Source organism: Emys orbicularis, chromosome 5, assembly GCF_028017835.1.
Source record: "Emys orbicularis isolate rEmyOrb1 chromosome 5, rEmyOrb1.hap1, whole genome shotgun sequence".
In the NCBI taxonomy this organism is placed as follows: domain Eukaryota; kingdom Metazoa; phylum Chordata; order Testudines; family Emydidae; genus Emys; species Emys orbicularis.
This window is the reverse complement of record NC_088687.1, coordinates 103760151-103787374: the sequence shown is the minus strand read 5'-3', so window position 1 is coordinate 103787374 and position 27224 is coordinate 103760151. Positions and strand designations below refer to the sequence as shown.

The 27224-nt window shown below is 41.0% G+C and overlaps 1 protein-coding gene across 1 annotated transcript in view; it reads right to left on the bottom strand.

The window, feature by feature from the left end:
• ARAP2 (ArfGAP with RhoGAP domain, ankyrin repeat and PH domain 2) overlaps positions 1-27224 on the bottom strand; it is a 203463-nt gene that overhangs the window by 45723 nt on the left and 130516 nt on the right. Inside the window, exons 21-25 of the mRNA XM_065405009.1 lie at positions 25207-25312; positions 16673-16820; positions 15755-15823; positions 5686-5760; positions 4411-4528 (exon numbers count right to left, since the gene is read on the bottom strand). Coding sequence (XP_065261081.1) covers positions 4411-4528; positions 5686-5760; positions 15755-15823; positions 16673-16820; positions 25207-25312 — 516 coding nt within the window. The remainder of the gene's footprint in view (positions 1-4410; positions 4529-5685; positions 5761-15754; positions 15824-16672; positions 16821-25206; positions 25313-27224) is intronic.

Here is a 27224-nt window from a genome sequence, read left to right as displayed (position 1 = left end):
GAGTTTCAGGCCAGAAGGGAACATTAGATATGACCTCCTGTATTTCACAGGCCTTTACATTTTACCCAGTTACCATTGTATTGAGCCAAATAACCTGTATTTAGCTAAAGTGTATCCATGAGAAAGGCATCCAATCTTGATTTGAAGAACCTCTCTACACCCATTATTATTTTTTCAATAAATGTTCTTATGTTCAGTTTGGGTTAGATGTTTATGTCTATCTAGAATCAAGGTATTTTAGCCTTACTTCTCAGAATTTCCTGGCACATACCATAATATTTTGTTAGTTTGCATGGCCAATATATCAAATTTGCCTCTTCTGTAGACTACAGTACTCTGTAGCACATAAATTAATATAAAGTTGCCTTTATTTTCAAGTCTCAATGGAAGTCTCAAATTAAATTTCTGGGCATCTTAATTTTCTTTAATCTGAAATTATATTAAAGCCAAAAGAAATGTGACACTTTGCTTCTGATCTCCTTTCCCTTTCCTCCTCTCTTCTGTTATTTAAAGATTAGCTATTTTTGTATTTACTATATAAGGGGCAGTATTTCTTGCATGGTAACTTTTCTCCATTCGTCTTTGCTTTTAGTTTCAACCTTGGGAAGAACTGCTTTTAAGTTTAGCCAGGACTCCACAGAATCTCCGCTGAACAAGTGCCTCTCCTGGGTTTACTAATCTCATCCCCCACTTCCAACAATTTACCCGCTTCCTGTATTGCACAGGTCCCCCCCTCAACTCTGAGGAGTAGGGATTACAGGCTGCTTGTACCAGTAGGTCCCTCAGGAAGACTTTCAAACAATAGAAACATACAGGCTTCTGTTGACTTAACCGAGACACTGAATCAGGTCTTCTGTGTTTAGTTTGCCCCCTATTTATTGTTAACTCCCTGAACTTTGTGAATCTCTGGCTTTTATTGGCTTCCCCCAGACCCCTATCATACACAGGGCTTGTAGGGTCTCCCCCTAAACTTGGTTTTACACCTCCTCCAACATCACTAGTTCAGTCAGCCTTTCAGGCCAACGCTGTACTCGTCATTGCATCCAAAATACTTCACAACCTAGTTTACCAGGTGGAGTGGAAATCCATCAACTTCATGAAAAAACCTAGTTTACCAGCGTCTTTGCTTTTATCTCTTTCCACTACCCCCACCCCCTCCTTTCATATCCCCTTAAATCCTCATTTGCCAAATTTGTACTCCATTTCAGTACTTCAGCAAATGAGTAAATTTCAGGTACTATCTAAATAATAAATAATCTGTTTGTATTCATCATTTGTCATCACAATCAGTCAAAATAAATAGGTCAATAAAATGCCAAAGTTTTGTGATCCCTCTGGCTGCATTACAGGTAAGAGTCTTTGATGCCATTACAACCTCTTTGGAGCCAACCAATGCTCATGCATTCTAAGATGTTGAGGAAAGTTTTGACACTTAATTTAATTGAAAAGTAGTGATTCAATCCCATCATGTTTGCTGATACTGCGAGGCCAGCACTAAGTATGGCAGCAATTCTGGTAATTCTTTAAGGCAAGGGTTCTCAACCTTTTTCTTTCTGAGCCCACTTCTCCCCTGCCACATGCTATAAAAACTCCACGGCCCACCTGTGTCACAATAATGGGTTTTCTGCACATAAAAGCCAGGGCCGGCGTTAGGTGGTAGCAAGCAGGGCCTCATGCCACAGAGGCCCCCGCAAAGCTACATTGCTCAGGCTTCGGCTTCAGCCTCGGGTGAAGGGGCTCAGGGCCTGGGCTTCCACCCCATGCGGCAGAGCTTCCTGTCCTGAGTCCCAGTGAGTCTAATGCTGGCCCTGCTTGGCGGCCCCCCTGAAACCTTATTGCAGCCCCCCCAGGGGACCTCGGACCCCTGATTGAGAACCTCTGCTTTAAGGGATTTTCAAAATTATATTCCAGATCAGGCATTTGGGGATTATCCACGGCAATCCAGAGAATTTGACAATCCCAGTTTTCACAACTTTCCTCCCATTTAATTTATTGTTTTTAAATTTAATAAAGAATGGCCCATGTCAGAGAAACAAATTATTTCACACTTTGCAAAGAAGACGACCAAACTATATAGGTACCACATTATTCTATACCACACAAACACACAGAAATGTAAAAACTCTATAAACCTTACTTTGTACACACTATACATGTTTTTTTCCCTAAGACTATGTATATCTTTCAAAATGGCCCCTGTGGTAAGTGAGTGGGTGACAAGATACAAAATATTAGTAATAATATGTCAATGATGGCATAGCTGCCGTCCTTCTCTTACTATGTTTAAATTTATAACAGAATGTACCTTCATTTTAATAACTTCTGTCATTTTAACCGTGAGTTCCAGCATTAAAACTGCACTCCAAGTGTTGGATTAGTAGAAGAGATTCAGTACTTACAACACTTTTTTTATTTCTCCTTATAACTTATGAACTATATTGTGACCTTTTGGCCTTTGGTGTTGTCAGCTTTACAGTTATGTTTACAGCAGTGTTCCAAGACCTCATTATGTATCTTACAGCCCAGTGTGATAAATGTAAAATGATACAACTTTTGCTTGTGTTTTTTTCTAGCTTTTTAAAAGTAAATTGACTGAAAAAAATTAACAAGAGTGCATTCTCTCTAAAGAACTGCATACTTTCTTCGAGCATCTTCTCCCAAAAAGTCAGTATTACTTATGAACCAAATGCTGATCTTCCATTCTGAATACATTTTGTGTTTGAAACATTATTATATGAGTCTATTGTTATTTTTTTTTTGGAAGTATGGGCCATAAGTTTACCAAGTTTACCAAGATCCAACAACATTTTTCTACCACCTATTTATGAGCCTTCAAGCCAACTTATTAAATCAGTTTTTAATGAACCAAACTGGAGGAAAGGATCACTTTGAAATTCTGATGCCCAAAGAGGTGGAATGGACCTTCATTATATTTATAGGCTTTATGTTTTGACTTTTTGTTTTAGGTTTCCACTACAAGTAAGAGGGAACTGGAGATTCTTAGAGATGTGTCATCCCTATTTGTATTCCATACATGGGTGCACACACGTGCCATGCTCCTGAGTCCAAAAGTTTTCCTTAGCAGTGTCTATTGACCCACATGTGCATCGTGCTTCCTCTTGTGCTCGCAGCCGAGGGCACATAATAGGTAGTGCGGGTCGACGCCTCTCCAGTGTCCTTACCGCTGAGTAGTCCAGTCCATAGCAGAGGGGATGGAGGATGGGTATTGGAATACAAATAGGGACCATACATCTAAGTAAACCTCCTCTTCTTCTTCGAGTGATGGTCCCTATATGTATTCTATATGTGGGTGAGTAGCAAGCAGTGATCAGCATGGAGGTGGATGTGAGAGGAACTGCAATCTGTAGTACGGCATGGCCTACAGCGGAATCTGCAGCTATCGCTTGGTCGACGTGAATGTGGAGACGGAGTTCCAGGGTGCACAACAGATTGCCATGGGACATCTGCAAGGCAGGCTGATGTGGCTGCTTGTGCTCATATAGAGTGCACTGTGACTCCATCAGGTGGTGGCACATTAGATTGTTTAGCATTTGCGGATGCACCTGGAGACCCATTTGGAGATTCATTGGGAGCAGAGGGCTTGGCCCTTGGATCAGTCAGCAATGGTTACAAAGTTTCAGCGAAGTGCAAAAGGAACTACTATCTACACCTATAACTATATACAAATGGACAGAAGCCACTGTCATAGCAAAAGCTAAGAGCGCAAAGGAACAGGGGTTCTGACTAAGGCCATATGGCAGTGTGACAGGGTGCTAAGCAGAAAACTGCTTAGCCCACCCTCTATCACTCCAGCTACAATTAAGGGAGGTGAATTGGAGCTGGGTAGACCACCTGGCCCTCATCGGGGAAGCTTGAACAGCTGCTGCCTCAGGCTGGGGCTGGATAAGAGCCCCACGGGAAGGAAGTCAGGGGGGAGCTGGAAAGAGGAAAGGTGCAGTAGAGGAAAAACACAGAGAGATAGCTTGCCCCCTTTCTCCTGCTGGTGGACTGCAAGAAGGGGAACTACTTGTATGGTGGAAAGGTGGTGGGAACACAGCCTGTAAATAAAAGCACCAGGTGGGCACTGCACCTAAAGGTCTCTGTGTGACTTTCTCTGCCCAGCGGGGGCAGGTGGGCCCTGCAGGGATGCTGTTACAGGCAGTAACAGGGAACCGGAGAGGCATTGACCGCCTGAAATATTATACCCTCATCTCTGAGCACAAGGGGACACTGCTAAGGAAAACTTCCAGACTTAGGTGCCTGGTGCACATCCACACCCATGTATGGAATACATGTAGGGACCATCACTCGAAGAAGAACTATGGAGTTTTGATTTGGTTAACTTTCCAAACGAAACCAATAATATGGTAAGAAAACACACAAATATTGTTGAAAAAAAAAGTCACTAACCTAGCTCTCCATTTTCAATCACTTCAAAAGCAGCCCAGATCTCATCCTTGTGGGGAATGATGTTTTTTATTCCTAATACATCATTAGTTAATTCTTCTGCCTCTGTCAAAGGCGATACCTGTGATACAGATTGTAGCAGTTCAGAATTTAATAAATAGTTTCTGAAGTACTAATGGCTTCTGACTTGTGCAGACATTTTATACTTTTGTGATGGAAAAACAGTCCAACTTTTTCTTTTTAAGCACAATCACAGAAATACCAAGTTTGTGAATCCAATAATTATTTCTCAAATTGCTGGCCAGTACATTTTCATCAACTTTGTTGCATCAGATTGGAAGTTATTTCAGCTAAAAACTGTAACTTCAAACCTTTCCCTTTATCTTCACCCCTTCCTCCCCCAACATTAAAGCACTACAGCTCAGTTCCATGTGAAACAGAAAGAGCATGTTGTGATCTGAAAGGTAACAATTACTACAGGCACACTATGTTTTTTGGTACAGTTCTCCCTCTCTGCCCCTCTCCCATCCCAGTCAATGATACTGAATTTTTTGGTCTTTAAAAACAAAAAAAATCCAGAGTTTTTTGGTTGATATGTCCCATGCAGCATAAAATGATAATGAAATGGAACTAGACAACCTTAACAAGGTCAATAGGTATCTTGCTAAAATTGCTTTTCTAATCATATCCACCCTTCATTATAGCAGACATTTAATGTTCTCCTTTACATTTGAGCATTAGAGTAGTATTGCTTAGAGTCCAGTACTTTTCAGGAGTGCTATTAGACCCGAGGCTGGAAATCTCAATTATAGTGAGTGGGGAGGTTAGGCTTCTCAGCACCTAAGCAAGGCAGACAGCCTCTGGCAGAAAGAGACATCAGGAGGAAGGCCTTCTAAACGACCTTGTGCTGCTAAATAAACTGCAGAAATCACTAGGCAATTGTTAGTGTTCCTATCTACTGCAGCAGGACAGTGGTGTCGCTGTGAGCATCAATACTGCTGTACCCTGCCATAAAACTGAAAGTGGAGGTCTCTGCTTTAAAATTATGCCATAGCCTTCTGCTTAAAAGTACAAGAGAAATACTATTTACAAATTTTAATTAAGCCACAGCTTGAATGTAAATAAATAAATAAATAAATAAATAAAGATGGGAAAAGACATGAACTAATAAACACAAATGTAACAACAGACATGCTAAAACTACATATAAAGAAAACAAATTTGTTTCACTTCATAAAAAAAGTTTATCAACAAGTTATAACAATTTTACATACTAACCCTTATTATAATACTACAGTCTGGCTCTTTTCTTTCCACATAAACTTCAATTAACAAATCTCCAGCTTGGGAAACCTAAAACAAAACACATAAGTTACAAAAATTAAAATGTATTAAAATGTATATAGCTTTTTTCATAATTGGGAAAATACAATCATTATTTCACAGCAATAATAGAGTCTTATCAATACACAAACCTTCTTCCATTTTCTAAGCTGCAGAAAGCACCAGCATCCATCTGATCAATCATAGATAGGTCTCTGTGTCTGTCATGGAGATTGCAGAAAACATGGACTTTCCACGACCTCCGTGACTTCTGCAGTGGTCAATATGGCTGTCCCCAGGTCCGCCCAAACAGCTGGCTCCGGGGTCAGGCACTGCTCAGGCAGCCCCGGGCAGTGGTCCCCAGGGTGGCCGGGGCAGCCACTGGCCCCACCCCCCATCGCACAGCAGTGACTCCCCTCTCTCTCCGCAAGATTTAGTCAGGGGTATTTATAGTATAAATCATGAACAGGTCACGGGCCATGAATTTTTGTTTATTGCCCGTGACCTGTCCGTGACTTTTACTAAAAATACCCATGACTAAATTGTAGCCTTAATCATAGGAAGTCTCTACTGTAGGGTTGGCAACTGATTCAGGAAGAAATATGAACTTGACTAATGCAGTCATGATCATATCTATCAAAATGCATATGAATTTTGAAGTATAGGTTCAGGAACAGGAATTCTAGCTAGACCAGTCATGGGTGAACATTATCGGGAAGACAGTCTGTGCTTCAGAGATCCACCTCCAGAGTGCAAGTCAGAGGAGATCTGTGTTTAGTTGTCCAAGCTTGGAAATTTAATCTGTCGTATTAGCCAAACTGTATGGTCAGAAGTTGATCTCAAATTTACCTGATTCACTCACCAACATAAACCCATTTCACAACTATGATAAAAGAACAACTTGGGGTAGGGAAGAGTTCGTAAAGCTCCTAATGCCCTTTGCATGGCAAAAGTTCTATTTCTCAGAGATTTTAAACTCTTCATCCACAACCACAAACCAGACAGGAGTTAATGCAACTCACCCTGGCAGCACAGCCAGCTCATATTGTCATATGGTCCCCTATTGCTGCACCTGCAAAACAACTGATGTTCCTGAGCATGATTCCTGGCAAAGTCAATGGAACTGAAATTAAACTTCTCTGCCTTAATATGACAGTGGAAGTTAATGATAGTCCATCTGCAGCTTCTAGGTTGTTTTCCTAGGGTATGAGGCTGCCTGGAGCATCTGCTCTCCAGCATTGTACCTTTGCTATCTACATCACAAATTACTGCTGAAGAAGAACCTGTCTGGGCTTTGGAGAAGACATAGCATACATGCTACTATAACACTTTGATGTGATTCTTTTTTCCTTTCAACTTAGTTCATCATTCATTTGCTTCCCCTCACAGGATGAAGGAGAATATATAGCTCTTTATATGAGAAAGCCAATGGTTTGGATTTTGGGGGTGGTGGTGGGAGAATGTGGGACAAACTTTAATAAGAAACAAGGCAACAATTAATTAGAAATTAATTGATTATTAACTAAAATAGTTTAAAAACAACATTTAAAGTTCAATCCCCCCTAGCGCTCACACACACTTTTTTGCTTTGTTAATTATTTCATGAAAGAATACGATCAAAAAAAATTCTATTTACAGTGGACACCAATAAAAATAGGATATTTATCACCTTCAGTATTTACATTAACTGAGGGGTTTGTGTTGTTTGCAATGAAAAGTATAGTGAATACTGCAAATTCCTGATAATGGTAAAGACTGGTGGTCAGTAAAAGTCTATTTTAATGGTACCTATGTAATCTTGTACGGGGATATATTTTAGAAATATGTATGACTTTAGTAAGTGGTCAAGTTGATAAAATGGACAAAAGGTCACTCAGTGAAAATAATGGCACGTAAATGTACAGAAAAACAAAAGGAAATATTTCTACATGCAACGTGTAATCATTTTGTGGAATTCACTGTTCCAAAAGTCAAAGTTTTAAGATAGAATTAAGATCTTTTAAAAAAAAAATCTGTGATCATTAATAGCATTTGCGGTTATGCATACTAAGTGTAACCAAACCATCTGCTTCCAATCAGAAATAAAACAAGGATTCTGCCCCCCACACATTTACACTCTCCATGGACAGCTTTGGGCAATCGGCTAAAGCCTTCAATGATATTTTTTTTCACTCCCATCATCAGATATTGGCCAACACTGAAAATAGGATGCTAAGTTTAATGGGCCAGTGGTCTGGCAAATATTGTGCTAATAAGCAGAATTTTTTTATGATAAGATTAAATAAACTGATTTTATGTTGACTACATATTAGTTCATATATCCAGAAATACAAATTGTAACATTCTTGTTAACTCAGACCTTTACTAAGGACTTGATAATTATGGAAGTAAGGTGAAAACAGAATTTAATGATGACCAAGTGGGATATATAAAAACTCCAAACTTCTTCTTTTTTTTTTTTAAATGAACAGATAGAGAATTTTCTATAGGAATCTGGCTTGCTCATTCATAACCATAAAGCCATCTACATTGTGGACGACAAATTTCATTGTTCCAAAGAGAAAATATCAAGTGACTTAAGTACTGAGGCTAGGTGCAGAACCTACACTCTTAAGAAGATAGTCATATGCCAATTTAAAGGGGCATAATTTGAAATCCTGTGATTGTGTATACAGTAGCAGGGTTTCAGGGAAGATATAATATGGAAGAGAATGAAAAGAGTGTGGGGAAAGGGGGAGGTTAATAGTTAATTTGAAAAAAACTGGACCTTTCATATTTGATCCAATATCAAGACTAGCATCCAAATGATGGTAAGTACAATAATTTGGGTCACAATTCTGAGACACAATCATGCTAAACAACACACACCTACATGCATATATATGGGTTAAAACCTGAGGAGGCTGAACAGGGCAAACAGATTCAAGCTTCATAGTGTATGTAATAGGATATTGAGTAGAATAATGAGGTAACAAGGGAAGCTATGAAAAAATATTTTGATTAGTTTACAGAGACTGAAAAATAAATACACTGCGTCACTCAATTTCTACGAACATTGACATAATGGAGAAATTGTGACTTTAAAGTTAGCTTAGCTTCTGAGAATAGAAAACTAATGGAAGCATTTGTGAGGGAAAACATGAAGCTACTTTGAAGAAAGCTTCTTAATTACAGTGGCACAGACTCTGAAAATCTTAGTTCCTGGTAAAGTTTGCTTTTTAGATATTACAAAATAGGGTTGCAAGAAAGAACGAAGTTGACATTTGATTTCTACTGGGGTTATGTAAACAACTGTACATAAAAGAAATGTGCTGCAAATTACAAACAGCTGGCAAAATGTTTGGCAGATAGAACACAAAGAGTGGTTAATGAACTGCCAACTGGAATGGAAAACGAGATCATCTTAAGTGACATTTCAGACATGAGACCTTTCTTGGGTTGCAAAAGAAATCTGGGCACGTTAGCTTTTCCATACAGTTTTCTATATCCCCTTTACGTTTGTTCATTTTAAGTGCCTGCATTATTTAGTCTCCCTGCTCTAGCTCCTACATGAATGTATTATGATGGAACAACAACTATAGTTCCAGAGAGCAGTGTTTTGACTCTCAGATCTTAATTGAAATAAGATTCTCACTCAGGCTACACCTAAACTTGGAGTGTGATTCCCAGCTCGCATAGACATGCTAGTTCTCATAGAGCTAATGCACTACAAATAGTAGTATAGCTGTGGAAACATAGGCTACTGACTCACTCTGCAGAAGCAGCTGCCTCCCTCTCCAACTGACCTGATTCAGCAATGAAGATGGGAGAGTTTTCCTAAATTGCTTGTCTGCTTAAACTTTGGTGATAGGAGCATGGGGGATTTTGCTGCCTTTCTTGATCTATCACCTCCCCTTTCTCTGTATAAGGGGTGTATAGGGTCTTGAAGGCAGGGAAGCAGCCTCATAGGCTATGAGCTGCAGAGAGCTGCTTCCCCCGCCTTTGAGATCCTATATACAGTACACACGCACGCACACAGACGCTGCTGCTGCAGGTGTGGTGTGGATGCAGATAAAAGATAGAGTGCAGATCGTGAGTTGGACACAAGTGGATTCTTGTGGATGCAGATCGGATGCGGACCCGTATTTTTGTATCCAAGCAGGGTTCTACCTATGGTTACGTATGCAGGGCAGCTAATCCATGCTGCTGTTTGCTGCTCCCATGCTACCGCGGCTACACTACTTTTTGTAGCATGCTAGCTCTAGCAGAGCCAGTGCATGGTTGTCGTGAGATGAGAATCACACACGCCTCTGGCTCCAAGTTTAGATGTAGACACAATTTCAAAGGACTAGATGACCGTGTACCTTATGCAGTGTCAGTTGGCAGCCAGCTGCAAGTCACATTCATAATACTAAAGAGGAAGGTTGGGCTTTTTAAAAGCACTCAGTATTGACCTAACTCTCTTCCCAGTGAAGTCCATGGTAATACCCTCTAATTTCAATAGAACATAAGCACCACCATACTAATGGTCCATCTAGCCCAGTATTCTGTGTTCTGACAATGGCCATTGCTAGATGCTTCAGAGGGAATGAACAGAACAGGCAATCATTGCATGATTCCCCTGTCATCCATTCATAGCTTCTGGCAGTCAGCATAGGGAAACCCAGAACATGGTGTTGCATCCCTGACAGTCTTGGCTATAGCCATTGACGGATGGACCTATCCTCCATGTACTTATCTAATTATTTTTTGAAGCCCATTATAACAGTTTTGGCCTTCACAACATCCTCTGGCAATGAGTTCAATAGGTTGACTGTGAGAAGTAGTTAGGCCAGTGCTGCGTGGTTTTGAAAATCCCACTTAGAATATTTAGCAGGTAGGATAGAAGCACAGTACCCTAGAGGAAGTTTCTGGAGCCACTGTGCTTTAGGCAGGCAGGCAGGCAGAACACTCCATGGAGAGGATGCAGTCTATATACCTTGTTCTCCATGCATGCACAAAACAGCTCTCAGAGGAGTGCATGAATACACTAGTGTATTTACATATGCATGAGATACATATAGCAAGTTTCAAAAAGGTTCACTTTAAAGCTGAGACATCACAGTAATATATTAGAAGCGTCTGATCCAGCAAAAATTACTCTTTGCAGTTGCTGACACATAGAAGTTCCACAAGACTCAGTTGCTGCTTGGCCACAGAGACTAATCCTAATTCAGAAGGGAAAATGTATTAATTTTGACAACCGAATTGCCACATATGGCCATCGAAGTCTTGGGAACAATATCAGAGGGACTTCAAATGAAACGGAGATAGGAGCACTCCTTACATTTTAACACGGTATCAGGTTATTTCCTGCCTTACTAAAACCAAACGTAAGGACAGCGCTGGTAAAGGAGAAAGGGGCAGGGATACATTACTTTATTTTAGAAGATTTTCCTGCTCAGAACAACTCCAAACTCAAACACAAATTAACCCCTGGGACACAAATTTTCAGAACTTTTAAATCTGATCTTTAAAACAAAAATGCCCACAGTCAAGCTTTCAAAATGAAGCAATAAAATCAGCCATTGGTGAGCGTTTGCAGTCTATGTTTTACAAAGAATGAGAGGACAGAGTATTTTCAAGTGGGGATGTTTAACTTCATGCAGGTGAGAAACAAAGGTAGAATTTGTGCCCTTGTCTGCTGAAGTTAAACTTCCACATAAATATGGCAGGATCAGGCCTTACTTTGTACGATAATTTTAACCAAAATAAAAAATGTTGTAGCAGTTCAGTGTCTATTAACTGTGAATAATAAATATACCATGTATTACATTTTAAGTAGTTTCTCCTCTATGAATAGTTATTATTAGAAAATATAAATGAGATTGGAGAAAGTTTTGAAAGAGATTTCTATGGTGATGAGTTTGACTGTTCTGGAGAATAGGGCTATTATCCCCACCTTTGTTTAAGAACCTCTCTACCAGTCAAATTCTCAGTCTGCTAAATATTGCATGCGAGTCATCTTTATAATCCTAGTAGCACAGAGACAATGTCATTCTACTTTCCTGTTATCTACCACACAGGTCTTTAACTGCAAGGAAAAGACTGGTACAGTAAAAAGAACACTGTATCCCCGGCAATATGCAGTTCAACTTTATCTTCTCAACTGTTGAAAAAGTAATTATTTTTTCCTTTACATTTTTATAAAGTTAACAAAAACAGCCACCCCTGCAGCAAGCACTTCCAAGCTGCCAATGGCTACCTGAGTTAAGGTCTGTTGGCTTTCCCAGCAAGTCACTGGTATGAAATGACTTTCCACTCAGTGATTATTACTTAGAAAATCAACCTATAGTGTTGCTCTGTTTTTGTGACTCAAACTCAGTACATTAGAGTTTTGTGTACACTGTGTTGACAGTGACTTAATTAAACATTGCAGCTCCATTAATATTTTTTACATTGGATAGTGAAAATCTGCATGCCAAATATTATTTCCCCAAATGGCCAAAGTAGTTCTATGAAATGTTACACTTTGTTTTCCTAGAAATGGAGAGAAGAACTAAAACAGCAATGACTGCTTTAAGCTAGGATCATCTGTACTGCTTGCAAATCACTGAGAAGAATTGCATTTTGTACAATATATGCCATTAAGCCATTCAAAACTACAATAGTCTGAGGACACTATATTAAATGATCAAGCCATAAAACAATGTATAGCGCTCATCCATTTCACCCACAAGCAGTGAATAAGAGGACTCAAAATTCTACTTGCCCAGACTTGCATAACAAAGTACTTTCTGGAGAGAGTGAAAAGAGGAGGAGTAATTTACTGTAAGAATCTATCCATGAAAAAAAATCTATTTCTTTCCAGAGTGAGATTTGCCAAAACACAGATATTGTTGATACATTTTGCCATTTGTTTGTGGAAGAGGAAACTGAAATAGTACTTCCTGAAAAGCAGATTTTTTTTACTTAGAACTGAGAACAAAGTCTACATTCCACAAGAGTTTCTCTTTGGGGTAAGCAAATACATACAAATAAGAATGCTGCACAAAGTACAGTACAAAAAAGAGCTAGATAGAGTGAAGATGAGATCACATATGTGTTGGAGCTGTACAATACATCACGAATTCTCTGAGATGGTACTGCAGAAAGAGGACATGCACTTACTGATAAACAGGATACATCTACAGTTACAATATTAAACAGCAATGTGACAATATCTACAGAAAAATCAACGGCAAGATACTTTACCTCAGGTGGGGCCTCATGAAGATTTGACAGTTTTTATTACCCAGCATTAGCACTTTTTTGGAGTTCTTTTTTCCATTAAAAGGAGCAATTGAAGGAAAAACAGATTTTAAAAATGACATCTGGACAGGTTAATTTAAACGCATAATGCATACTTTTTTTCATTTTTTTCCTTAAACTAAAGTAAATATAATCTCTAGGCAGTAGCTTCCCTTATTTTTATAAAACCTTTGAAATGAGTATTGTCTTTGATTTTAAAAATAGAATATGACAATTCTAGAAGTGTATTTCTTTAAAAACAACTAGTTTTTGTGTAGGTTACTGTAAGTTATTTCCCAGAGTCTCAACACATACATACATAGAAACTATGACATTTCACACAAATATGAGTAGTGACTCAAATATTCTTTAAAATAAATAAGAAGGAAGAGAATTTGACAATTAAATACATAATTAAATGGAAGCATTGTCTCTACTACTTTCAAAAATCTAAATATCACATTACACTACAAATCATCACTCTTCAGCTGCGAGCTGGAAATTTCTGGTTGAATATGTTTGTTTGTTTGTGTTAAGGTTGAAATAAAAGTGCTTTTTGTTGGAAGAATTTAAACTCAGCTATTGATAGGTTGATGAGACTCAAGCCAGGGGCTATAAAATGCAGTGGGTGGAACAATCACATATGAAGTCTGATTATGAATAGAGCAGAATTTGTTGCAAGAAAGTGAAAACAAATAGAAACACAATTCAGGCTTCTCACAATTCTTCTTCCCGGCAACTACTAAAGTCCCCACATAAACTGGTCAATCATTCACAAGGGTCTGTCTCACTTTGGTTTTACTGTGGGAAAATTAGGTATATCATAATGGATTTTTTTTTTTTAAATGACACCAAATGACTGCAGGAAGCTTAAACTTCAATTTTAAAAATGAGAAAGCAAGCCTCTAGCCTCTTTCCTTTTGAAAATAGCATTCAGAACAAGAACCAATTCCTAAAGAGAGTGCCATAGTGATCTTTCCAATAAAACATGGAACATCACATCTGCCTCTTCCTAGCATTCCGCTCTGTCCAGAACTGTAGTTTTGGCTGAATGCACTCAGCTATCAGCAACCAGAGCTCCCAAATTGGTCACCCATGCCCAACGCCTTCTATTTCTCTTTTCCACCAACTCCAAACACATGGAAGTACCAGTGGAATCACTCCCAAGGCACTTCTCTCATTTATGCTCTTAGCTTCAGTGGCTGTACCAGTAGTGACACCAGGAGAAACTGCAAATAGCACCATAGCCATTGGAGCTTCCCCCATGACTTCCTATGGGGATAAAATCCTTTGAAAGGGACTGTTCATTGCAGGCATTTCTTGGTGCTAAGTCTCCAGGAAATCACACAGTTAGAAGGTAGAAAAATTATCTTTTCTCCAACTTTCTACGCGCCTAGATCTTAGGCATCAAGACTTTATTCCTCCCAGCAAAAGTCTTCTCTCAATAGCATCACCACTCAAAAGCAATAGAGATAAGATGTTGCCGTATTTCTTTTTTAATGTAAATTTCAGTCCCTTGCCAGCAGGAGGCATGTGGTGGTATTATATTTAGCCCTTTGCACTGGCAAGTCAGGTGCACACATTGCATGAACGAGGCCAGTGGCAACACAATCTTCACACGAGGCAGAATTTTCTCTCTCTCTCTCTCACACACACACACACACACACACACACACACGAGGCATTCAAGTTTTCATACATGCACATCCACAAAAGGGCCATACAACAGCACCTTTCCCCAGAGCAATGAAATTTGACATCCATGGCAGAAGGGGAGGAGACAAAGTAATACAGCTCAGCAGAAATACAGAGAATCATGGAACATCTGACTTCCATGAGCACCATAACAAACTTACTTTTACTGATGAATTAAGGTACTTTGAGATTTACGTGTTACACCACACGCATAACCGAGAAGGGCAGCCACCAATACTGACTTATAGTTTGATGTGTCTCCCTCACACTAACTCCTGTAGCCCTACTAAATTCCCAAACTTCCCAGGGCTTCTCCCCAACCTTATTTCAGATCTCCTACATAAATCACAAGTTCCATAGGTTTCCTTTTGTCATGGTTAATTCAGCTGCCCACCTGAGCAACAGCTTCCCAAGGTTCAGCTCCTGTCTTAGAATCACTGCCATGTGCTCTAATTGGGACCACACATGAACACTACTCAAACCTTAGCTAATGAAGCATGTAGCTACTCACTTAACAGTTCTTCTTGCAGAGAGTATAACATGCAACAGCTTCCTAATAACTTCACAGAACAATTCAAAGTGGTTTTTTTTTTTTTTTAAATAAACGTTATGGTTTGAAGCCTCCCTGCATTGAAAACGGCCTCTTTTTTGTGTGTTCTGTTTGAACACTAAGATAATCAGAGGTGCCCAAGCTCACACCACGCCATTATCTATTGATAAGCCTGTTTTATAAAACTCCAATACATACAGAGAATTCTATCCTAAAGATAGGAGCTCAAAATGTTTTCCTAACAATGCCGATCACTACTTCCTACAGTTTATAAAACATATGGAACGAAATACATCTAAAGTTGAAATCTGAGTGAGATATATAGGTAAGATATAGTCCCATTATGTGTTAGATCATAATTTCATGGGAACAACGCTGCATAGACACAGTTGTTTCACTTTGCTGTTTTATGTCTCTTTTCGAAATGGGTACATTATGCAAATCACCATAAAGAAATACAAAACTGCTACATGACAACAAAATATTCTTTTGTTACGATCATTCCCAAATCAATTGAGTTTCACCACTTACTTGGGTGTCTTTCCACTTGGTAATAAAGCTGTTCTCTGTATCCATTTGTTTGACCTGATCTTCATTTATCTGTTAAAAATTGATATTTCGGTAAGTTAGAGGGAAACTAACATAATGCTTTATCATCCTTAGTGGATTCTTTATAATGGCTAACAACACTAAGAAAATCAAGTAGGGTTGTTAGGAATGATTACACTTACAATGTATTTTATCTGATTGAGAGATTTTTTCTAGTATCAAACAAGAGGCACTATTTTTTACCGAATGTAAATCTAAAGAGGATTTTTCCATAAAATCCATCATACCGCTGAGCTCTTTATAATATCAACACATTTCCTCTGTGACCCCAGATAAAAAAGAAGAATGCTGCATAATGGGTCACAAAGATTAGTCACTAGTAATGAATAAATTCAAATTCAATTGGATTCAGTTCTTCTGCAAAGAGCTTTGGAAGAAAACAGTATCTCTCTGAAGTGATCATCATTAACGGAGTCAAAAGTCTGGGAATACCTTAGCTGCAACACAAGAACCATAATAGGTGAACAAACATACCACTTTCAAAGATCACAATCTAGGAATTTGTTAAAAACTATGCCATCTTCATGCCAGTGAGAAGAGTTGTGTGCACTCATTTGGAAAAGACTGATTTACAGCAACTCTCTAAACGCAGCTTTTTCTCTTCAGTCTAGACTAGTTCAGAATTAATGTCTAAAAGCAGCCAAATAAAAAGCAATGGCCACAGAGCTAAAGCATCAGAGAATCCTGCACACTGTGAAGCAGTGGAACCAACATTGCACAAAAAACATTTGTGAAGACAACATCTTTGTGCAAGATCATGAAATGCATAGAGATTTTCAGACATTTTACAAAATTCTATTACCAGAGCACTTAGGCCACTACATTATGTAAGATACTTACATCGAAGAGTTGTACGTAATTTTTAATTAGATCTTCTATGACATTGACTTCTTCACTGGTATGTCCTTTAGTTTGAAATAAACATGATGAAAACACCATGGCTAGATTGTGCGGGTTCATATAATTGATTTCTGAACATTTATGCACCCTGTTTGAAAGAGAATAAATCCATTTAGAATACTCCATTGTTCTTGACACTGCTCATGCTCGACTCAAGGACACAGAGTGCTTTTCCAACAGCCGTATTTTCAACAGTATAGTTTTATTAAACAAAATTATTAACCTATTTTTATCTAGTCTTTTACATGTATGTAATGATTTCATGTACTTTTACACAAACATTAATTGATGCTTTCTTTCTGCCTCTGATCTATGGTAGTGAGTGGTGTCATGTCAATAATCATTTTCATACTACTACTTCATTTTGTGATCTGTATAAGTTAGATATGGTCAGAAAATGGGGGAAGAGATAATGAAACTCTTAAAACATTTTTGTTTCTATAGTGCTGTTAAAATTTTCTAACCAATTGTACTAGTTTTTTTTTTCCTACCGATTCCAAGTCAGAAGTGACCATTGTGATCATCTAGTCTGACCTCCTGTATAACACAGGCCACAGAACTTCCCCAAACTAATTCCTAGAGCATCTCTTTTAGAAAAACATCCAATCTTGGTTTAAGAATTGTCAGTGATGGAGAACCCATCACAACCTTTTGGCCACAGCATCACATTGGGAGCTCGTGTTCAACTGATTATGCTTCCACCACAATCTCCAAATCTTTTTAAGAGTCACTGCTATATGTGCGTATACATGCTTAAGCACATTATGCTCTACATGATTCTTTAAGAAACAACCATTTCTTTAAAATACCACAGGGCACTAGGTGCCAACTTTTGCTATATCTGCTTAAAGTGAGTGTAACACCGACAGGCGGGATCAAACCTGGGACCTCTGGAACTAAATGCATAAGCCTCTACTGCATGAGCTAAAAGCCACATGGCTCTTAGCTAAGGCTGTAGCAGACTCATTAAGCTCTAAGTGGTCGAGGTGCCACTAGAGGGGATAGAGCACCACACCCAGGTGGTGTGGGGTTACATGGGCACCTTAAAAACTCACAATTTACTGATTTTAACCTTATTTCCTGCATTTCCTATACTTGGAAGAGGAGGTTACTTACCTGTAACTGGAGGTTTTTCGAGATGCATGGTTTCTATCTGTATTCGGGTGAGAGTTATGCATGCGCACCATGCACCCAGAGCTGGAGAATTTGAAAGCAGTGTCCACTGGTTCGTGCATATGCCCTAGCTCATCTTGTGCCTCCAACCAAGGGAGTGAAAGGTGAGGCGGATCATCCACCTCTCCAGTTCCTTCTAAAGCAGAAGGGAAGGAAGGTGGATAATGGAATACAGATAGGGACCACACATCTCGAAGAACCTCCAGTTACTGGTAAGTAATCTCCTCTTCTTCGAGTGATGTCCCTATTGTATTCCATTGTGGGTGACTAACAAGCAGTACCTAAGTAGGAGGAGGATGTAGATGGTAGGGCTGAGCAGAGTACCACCATACCAAAGGAGGCATCAGCAGAAAAGTCCTGCACCAGGACATAATGTCTTGCAAATGTGTGAATGGAGCCCTATGTGGCCGCTTTACAGATTTCGAGGAGGACTACCTCCTGAAGAGATGCCATATGTGTTGCTTGCGCTCTGGTGGAATGAGTTCTTAACTCATGCAGAGTGGGGGGGAGGCTCGAAAGCTGATAGAGTAGAATGCAGCCAGAGACCATTTGGAGATTCTCTGGGTGCAGATGACGTGCCCTCTGACTCAGTCGCTATAGCGACAAAAGTCTTAGGGATTTCCTGATTTGTTTTGTTCTCTGTAGGTAAAAACCCAAGGCCCACCGAACACTGAGGGAGTGGAGTCTTTGCTCCTGTGTGGAAGTGTGCAGTTTTGGGAAGAACACAGGTAAGTGAATGTTTTGTTTAAGGTGAAATTCCAAAGCTACTTTAGGGGTAAATTTGGGGTGCAGATGCAAAGAAACCTTATCCTTATGGAATGTAGTGTACGGAGGATCGGCCATCATCTCTCCAAGTTGGCCAACCCTTCTACTGAGGTGATGGCCACAAGGAAATCAACCTTCATGAAAAGGATGGACATGGACTATAATTAAAGGCTCAAAGAAAAAAAAAACACCTTGTGAGTACTGAGAAAACAAGGTTTAGGTCCCACTGGGGAATAGGCTTCTGAACAGGTGGGAAGGTTTTTATTAGGCCTTTCCAGAATCTATTGGTCAGTGGATGTGTGAAGACCAAGTAGCCCTAAGAAAGTGGATGGTATGCACTGATCACCGCCAAGTGGACTCGCAAGGAGCTCATGGACAAACTTGTTGTCTTCAAAAAGAGAGAATATACTCCAAGATGAAAGCAAGATTTGTAGTCTCTGGGTGAATGCCTCTTTGGTGCGCCCAAGAAGAGAAGCTCTTTCACTTAGCTAGGTAACATTTTTTGTAGAATCCTTTCTACTTTTAGAGAGGATGTTTCATATGGCTGTGGAGCATGAACATTCTACGGATAATGCCTATCGAAATACCAAGTCCTGAGGTGGAACGGATGCAGATCAAGGTGCTTGATCTTGCCCTTCCACTGGGTCAGGAGCTCATGGAATGTTGGGAGAATGATTGGTGGTGAGGCTGACATGAGGAGGAAATTAGGAAACAAGAACTGTCTGGCCAGAAGGAGGTTATCAGGATGACCTGCACTGATTTTGTGTAGAACTTGTGGCAGAAGTGGTAGTGGAGGGAAGACAGTTGAACTGGTCCCACCAAGGAAAAAGCATAGTGTCACCTTAACAGTGGCATCCTAGGGCTCTTCTGGAGCAATACATGATGCACTTCCTGTTTGCTATAAAGCGGTGAACAGATCCCTGGTTGGGGTCCCCATAGAGTGAAAATATTGTGCAGTACCAAATCATGGATCGCCCTCTCTTGGTCGATTGTAAAATGTCTGCTGAGGGAATGTGCAAGCACATTTTGTTTTCCCAGAAGGTAGGCTGCCAGTAGGGTGATTTGATTGCTGATACACCAGTTCCAGAGGCCTGACAGGGAGTGGATCTCAGTCCCCACTGCTTGTTGATGTAGAAGATAGTTGTAACATTGTCTGACATTATAAGGAGATGGTGAGCATGGATGAATGGAAGAAAGGACTTGAATGACTTCCAGACTACTCACAACTCCAGGATACTGCGGTGCATCCTGGACTCTCGAGATGTCCGGGTGCCTTGTGCTCGGTGGCTATTCATGTGGCCACCCAACCAAATAGGGATGTGTCTGTAATAATGTTCCTGTCTGGAAGGGAAGGGAGAAAAGGGACACTAGTGCTTATCTGAAGAGGATTTGTCTACCATAGCAGGGGAAGACACTAGCTTGGCTGGAACTGTCACCATGAGGTTCATGGAATGATGGTGTGGGGAGTATAGGGATTGTAGCCAAGTTTGAAGGCAATGAAGGTGGAGTCTTGCAAACAGGGTGATATAGGTGCATGAGGCCATATGACCTAGGAGAGAGAGATGTTTTGACTGGTACTCAAGGGTTGCTTGACACATGAGCTATGGTATTATTTATGGTCTAGAACCTATCCTTGGACAGGTATGTTCTTGCTGTCAGGGCCGGGTCATGGGCAGCCAGACCTAGTGGTAGGAGCTGGAATCCACAGTCAGAAGTCAGCTGGGCCAGGATCCTGGAAGGTCAGAAACCAAAGCCAGACTGGAGATCAGAACCAAAAGTCAGAAGTCCAGAGTTAAGCCAGAGTCAGGATGCCAGGAAGTCAAGCCAGGGGATGGGGGGAGGGGGAGCATAAGCAGGAGGCACAAGGTGGATCCCAGTTTTTTAAGGCAACTTCCTGTTCCTGATGCTGTCATAAGTAGGGCCAGGAGGCCAATCAGCTGCTCTGGGGCTCTACCAATGGGGCATCAGAGGCAGAGCCTCAAACTGGGACTGGGCTTCATGAGTCCTGGATCAGCAGTTGGTCCAGTGGAGGGTTGCAGCATGTCTGCTCCTGTAAACCCTGTGGACCTGGGTTCAAGGCCTGTGCATCATGACATAACCCCCACCCCTAGGGGCACCTCTGGGAGACATGGGTCCAGTTTTCTTGAGTGGCTCCTATGGAAGGCCTGAACCACGGCAGGAACATGAACATTCTCTGCTGGCTCCCAAGTTCATTCCTCTGGGCTGTAACCTTCCCAGTCAATCAGGTATCACAATTTACCCCGCTTGACCTTGTACTTGTGGAGCTTAGGCTCTATAGGGAAATGTATTCTCAGTGTAAGGTTTTAGGAGTGACACACGGAATACAAGGTGGTCCCTAAGGGACTGAGGGAACTGAAGCTCAAAGGTTACTAAGTTGATCCGATACAGGCCAAGGAAGTGGTGGTCTAGTTTCTGAGAGGGTCTGTCTGTGCAGAGGTGTTCTGTAAAAAGCCATACCTTTTGTCCCACAGTGTAAGCCAGGCCTTGTTGCTACTACTACTGAAAATATCTTGGTAAAGACTCTAGGGGCAGTTGCTATCCCAAAAGGAAGTTCTCTTTATTGAAAATGGTTGAAGCACACCATGAATCTGAGAGAGCATCTATGGGCAGGATGAATGGCTATGTGAAAGTATGCATCCTTCATATTGAGAGCCATGAACCACATGGCCTTTTCTACAGATGGAATTATCACTGCCAATGTGACCATGCAAAATCTGAGTTTGTGAATGAAACAGTTGAGATGGCAGAGGTCAAGCACTGGTCTCCAAGTGCCCTTCTTTTTGGATATTAGGAAGTAGGTGGAGTTAAACCCTCTCCTTTGGTCTTGAGGGGGAACATGGTTCTATTGCTCCTCGCTGCAATAAGGAGTTCATTTCTTGAGAATACTCTCACATGAGAGTTTCCCCCAGGGCCGGGGAGGAGGTTTCTGGAGGAGGTAGTGTTGCAAAATGTATTGTATAGCCAGAGTGGATGACGCTAAGCACCAACTTATCCATTGTCATCACACTCCAGGTGTTGAAAAAGACTTCCAGATGACCGCCAAATACTGTGGGGCAGGGGCGGGAGGTGTTGGGCTTAGTGTTTTGAGGCTCTTGAGCTCCCATCAAAAATAACATTGAGCCAGGGATTGAGATGCCAAGCCTATTGCCGAGGGTGTAAGGAAGTGGGACTTTTGAACTCTTGGTCTCTTATGTATTGGTTCAAAGTTGCTCTGATAGAAAAATTGCTGAGCCATAAATCTAGATGTGACCTGTGGGTGGTGAAACTTCCTCTTAGTGACAGGCATATCCATAGCAAGTGGAGGGCAACCCTGGAAACCTTCAGGGTATAGAAGGACTCGTCCACCTTCTGGTGGAAGAGCTCCTATTCATCAAGGGGGAGGTCCTCAATGATATTCTGGAACTCCTTAGCGAATCCTGACACATGGAGCCATGACTCCTTGCGCACGACTATGGCGGTAGCTTTAGCTCTAGAGGCAGCATCGACTACAGATTGGAGGGTGGTCCTGGCTACCAGTTTGCTATTGTCTGTCAGAGCCTGAAAAAGAGATCTGCCTTGATACGGAAGGCTGTCAAACTTCACAAACTTGGTGTAATTCAGGAAAACGTATTAAGCCAGTAATGCTTGGTATTTGGCTATCCTGAACTGGAGGCTGGATGATGAGAAGATCTTTCCTCCAAACAGATCCAGGCATTTTCCCTCTTTGTCAGCAGGAGTAGACGGGGGATGCTGCTTTCTAGCCCTTTCAGAAGAGGCATGGACCACCAGTGAATTGGGAAAGGGGAGTGAAAACAAAAATTCTTGGCCGGCACATAATAGTGCTTCTCAGCCCCTTTGGTGGTAGGAGTGCAGGTGGTAGGAGTGTGTCAAACTGTCCTAGCTGGCTCCAGTATGGCTTCATTAACAGGGAGAGCTATTCTGTTGGTTCCAGAAGCATGCAAGATGTCTAAGAGTTTGTGCTGGGAGTCCTGGATCTCTTCAAAAGAAATTTGAAACTTTCCAGGAACTCTGCAGAGAAGGTCCTAGAACTGCCTGAAGTCATCAGGAGGCAGGGGGGCTAGAAGTCACCACTTTATCCAGGGATGATGATGGCAGCCTTCCTGGTTCCAGTGGAACTACAAGTTCAGGACCGTAATGTTCCTCCTCCTCTGTCATATCCGGGAGCAGATCTGAGCATCCCCTTAGCGGAGAGGCAAGGGGTGTCTCCCTGGCAAATTGGATCAACTCTTCAGGGGGAGTAGACCAGTAGGCGTGGTTGATAGGTGGTCACAGGGGCCCCCATGGCATGGGGTAGCAGAAGCTCAAAGTTAGATGAGGTAGAGATTGTTCCCAAGCCAGTGAGGGTCTTTTGAGTGGTGGAGGACACACAGGATAACGGAAGAGCAGTTCATTGGATGACTCAGAATCTCCTGATGAGGAGAAGGCTGATTCCAGTGCCAGTGGTGGTACTGTTGGTGCCATTGGAGGGGAGATGTATTCTGCAGATGGGTCAGGTGATGAGCTCCTTCCAGCAGTTGATTCTCCCGGAGGTGGTGATATGTCCCTGGAAATGGAGGGGCCCAATGGAGAAGGAGATTCCGGATCTGGGAGAGCAAAAATGTCCTGTGAGGCGGTCAACAGATACAGATCTCCCTGGTATGAGAGGGGTTCTGCTTGTCCAGGCCACCAAAGCCTATGAGGAGGGTGGTATCCATAGTTGGCAGTGATCTGATTTAGTCAGTCCTGGAGGATCCTGGGGTTTGGAAGAAGCCAGGGAGGATGGTACTGATGGAATACAGTCTGGTACAGGTGGAGTCCAATGCTTATGGACTTTGTCGTACTGCTGGGATTTAGGACATATTAAATCCTCATGGGTCAAGCCGATGGGCTTGTTTACAGCTGAGTCCAACTTCTATGAAGTGGACTTACAGGAAGATTTAGTCTCATGCTTATGACAGTGCTTCCTAGCTTCCCAATAAGACCCTGCCGTGGGGTCTGTCGGGGTAGATTCTCCTGCGTCAGCGTCGGACTTTGCAGCAGGAGGTGCACTTTTTGCTGAATCAGGCTAATGTACAGGGGTGAACCCCTGCCTGGGTCCTCCAAGAGATATTTGTGGAGATGAAGTTCCCGCCTCTCTCGGATACAGCTGGGGAACAATCAGCAGATACTGCACCACACTGCAATGAGAGATTCCCCAAGGAAGTACAAACAGCGTTGGTGGTCATTGCTGATCGAGAAGGATCATGAGTAGGAAGCACTGAGTTTGAAGCCTGGAGTCCTGGGCATAGTCCAGTTCCCGAACAGGGAACAAGTCAGTGGAAAGGTCCCCCTGGGAAACTAAACAGTAAAAACTATTAAAATTGTTAAAAATCATCTAGTTTGAAAAGTTTTATTTTGTAGAACAAAGCCAAAGCTGAGGACACTAAAGTATCTGACTCAGACCATGTGGCGGCAGTGAGAAGGAACTGAAGAGGCAGTTGGTCTGCCCCAACCTTTATCCTCTTCATCATGGGCACGAGATGAGCCAGGACACATCCACAGACCAGCAGAAACTGCTTTCAAATTCTCTAGCTGCGGGAGCATGGTGCGCATGCATAACCCACAATGTAAGACAATAGGGACCATCACTCGAAGAAGAATAAAGAATTATCACTAAAGACTTAAAAATTGTTATTTATATTGATAGAATAATTTAAGGACAACCTCTGTTGTAGCTTTATTCTTCAACTCCGCATATTGTACTGAAGCAGGCATTCCAGAACCCCCACTTCAGATATTCAGCTAGTTTATGACAAATATTAGTGGAACGTATTCAGTTGCTACTACCAAAAAAAAACAAAAATCTATTTAACAACAATTAACACTGAACCATTTAATTCAGTCTGACTTGTGCAGGAGCATCCAAGCTGTACAATTCTGATACACTCTTCACAGCTTACTTAGAAAGAGATACGGGTTTTGCTGCGTGCTTCAGTCTACGGTTTCAAACACTCCCCCGGGTTGTTACACTTGCAAAATTAAAAAGTAATGAAACATAGTTAGGAAAATTAATTCTTAAAGCCATCATACATATTAGACTCTCCCTCAGAGTCTTCTCTTCTCAGGAACTGCTATGCATGATGGAGCTTATGAGAAAGGGCTTTTAAAAATCCTTTAAAACTCCCTAGGTCTTTCTGCCCCATCTCTTTTGGAGGATGACAGATTCAGGTAGCATGGTCTTAATCGGCTCATTTAAAATTCACTATATATCTGCAGCTTCCTGTCAGTGCAAGATTGTTCTTTAAAGTGTGTTGGTATCTATAGTTAAAATTAAAATGTAAGAAAAATACAGTTTATAGATTACAAATTTATGCAAATCCTATTAATCCTATTTATGAATCAGTAAAATTAGCCATGACTAGTTGAATAGCTCTGAACGGTACTTATCGATATATGAAGTGTTAATGACATTTCAGTCATGCCTGTGAAGTAAAAAATGCTTATTGAGTGTTCTCTACTGTGGTGCGAAATCTGAGTCGATCTGCTGACACACTGACCTGTAAAGGTGTTCAATTAAAGCTGCCAAAGTTGCCCTGTTGACTGGTGGAAGGCTCTGAATAAAAGTTCCATACTTCCTCACTCGTTCCTTTTCATTCTGTGTATCTAATGGAGGAGGAAACAAAAAGTCACTGGACATTCACCACAATGCATGTCCCAAAACAAGAACAATACTGATCCACTACAATGGCAACATCTAGTCATTTAAAATTACAATTCAACCAATCAGCCTCCAGAAAGCAACAAATTGTTTTTCATCAAAGAATGCCTTAATATGTAGAGAGTGCATGTGTCTGTAGTTTGTAAATTGCTTTGATTTGGAGAGAATATACTTTTTTTTGCACCTTATTATTATAGTAATATGTAGAAGCCCCAACTGGGGTGAAAACACACAGTGCTCCAAATAGTTTACAATCTAAACAGACAAGAGAGATGAATGGTGAAATGAGAAGCAGAGGCTCACTGAGGTGAAGTTACTTGCCCATGATCAGACAGCAGGTCAGTGGAAGAGCCAGTGACTGAATCCAGTCTCCTGAGTCCAGTGTGTTATCCATTGATCTACTCTGCTCTCTACCCTGCATCTACCTTGACTCTCTCCATTGTGCCTAAAGCCGAACCTGCTGCCTACCTTGCCAGGCTCAGGAATAAAACCACTAACTCATATCATGCTTTTCTTCCCCTCCTCTTTGTTTCTGCCTCAAAGCTTGTTTTGCAAATTTTCTGTTCTCTCCAGCTAATAACTAACCATCTCTATTAAGCGTTTAGCAAAATGGTGTATTAAGAATACTACATAAAAATATAATGCACTGTTGCATATAGTTTTTCACTACTTGGAAAATATAAAAAACTGATTTAAATTTCTGTTCCACATATACCTCGTGTACCTATCCTCTCTCACTTATTTATAACTGTCACACAAGTACTCCTGGTAATATTTAACTACAAGAGTCTCTGCTGCAAAGCTGGAACAGAGTTCTAGTCACATGCACTAGCCAGGATGTTAGTCAATGAGACTTCATTATGGACCTTCCCTGAAAAAACGAATTTAAAATGTTGCTCATGAAACTTTTTCTGACTGCTGACTCAATGAGAGCAATCTACGTTTCAAAATTCAGCCCTACACTTCGTCTTAGTTGAGGTCAAAGGCCAGTTACTGGTACTAAGCCGTGTTGTTGTTGCGATGTCGGTCTCGGGATATTAGAGACATAAGGTGGTGAGGTAATATCTTTTATTGGACCAGCTTCTGTTGATGAGAGAGACAAGCTTTCAGCAACAGAGCTCTTCTTCAGGTCTGGGAAAAGTAATCCCATCTTCACAGCAAAATACAAGGATGAACAGATTGTTCAGCATAAGTAGTTAACACATAGTATAAGGGACCATTCAAGGTAGAGTGGCCCATTAACACCTCTGCAGTCATAGGAGAAAAAGAGGGGGTTAGTGGTTTACAGATTGTTGATTTATGGCTTATTACAAAAATCTGTAACCTACTAACTCCTTCTTTTTGAATGGTCTCCTACAATATGTGCTATTACCTAACCCACATTGTCTCTCTAAGTTACTGGTGCGATCTTTCCCATGAATTTGCCAAGTTCTCAAATGGCCAATACTCATCAAACTTCTTTATTTACCTCCATCTTTTGCAAAGTTAGAGAGCAATTAATGCTGCTATATACTTTTTAAATTCAATGTTTTATTCTTAAAATGAAACTGGACATATTTATAGTCAATAAGATTGTGTCATGTAAGTGAACTACAGTGGTATCAATCTTGTGTGCTTCATTACTATAGTACCTGAGCAGCTCACAATCTTTAATGTATTTATACTAACAACATCCCTGTGAGGTAGCAAAGTGCTACTATCCCCATTTTACAGATAGGACACTGAGGCATGGAAAGACTAAGCTACTTGACCAAGGTCACACAGGGAATCTGTGGCAGATAAAGGAATTGAATCTGTCTCTCCCAAGTCCCAGGCTAGCAATGTAACCACTTGGGCCATCCTTCTTCTGAAAGGAAT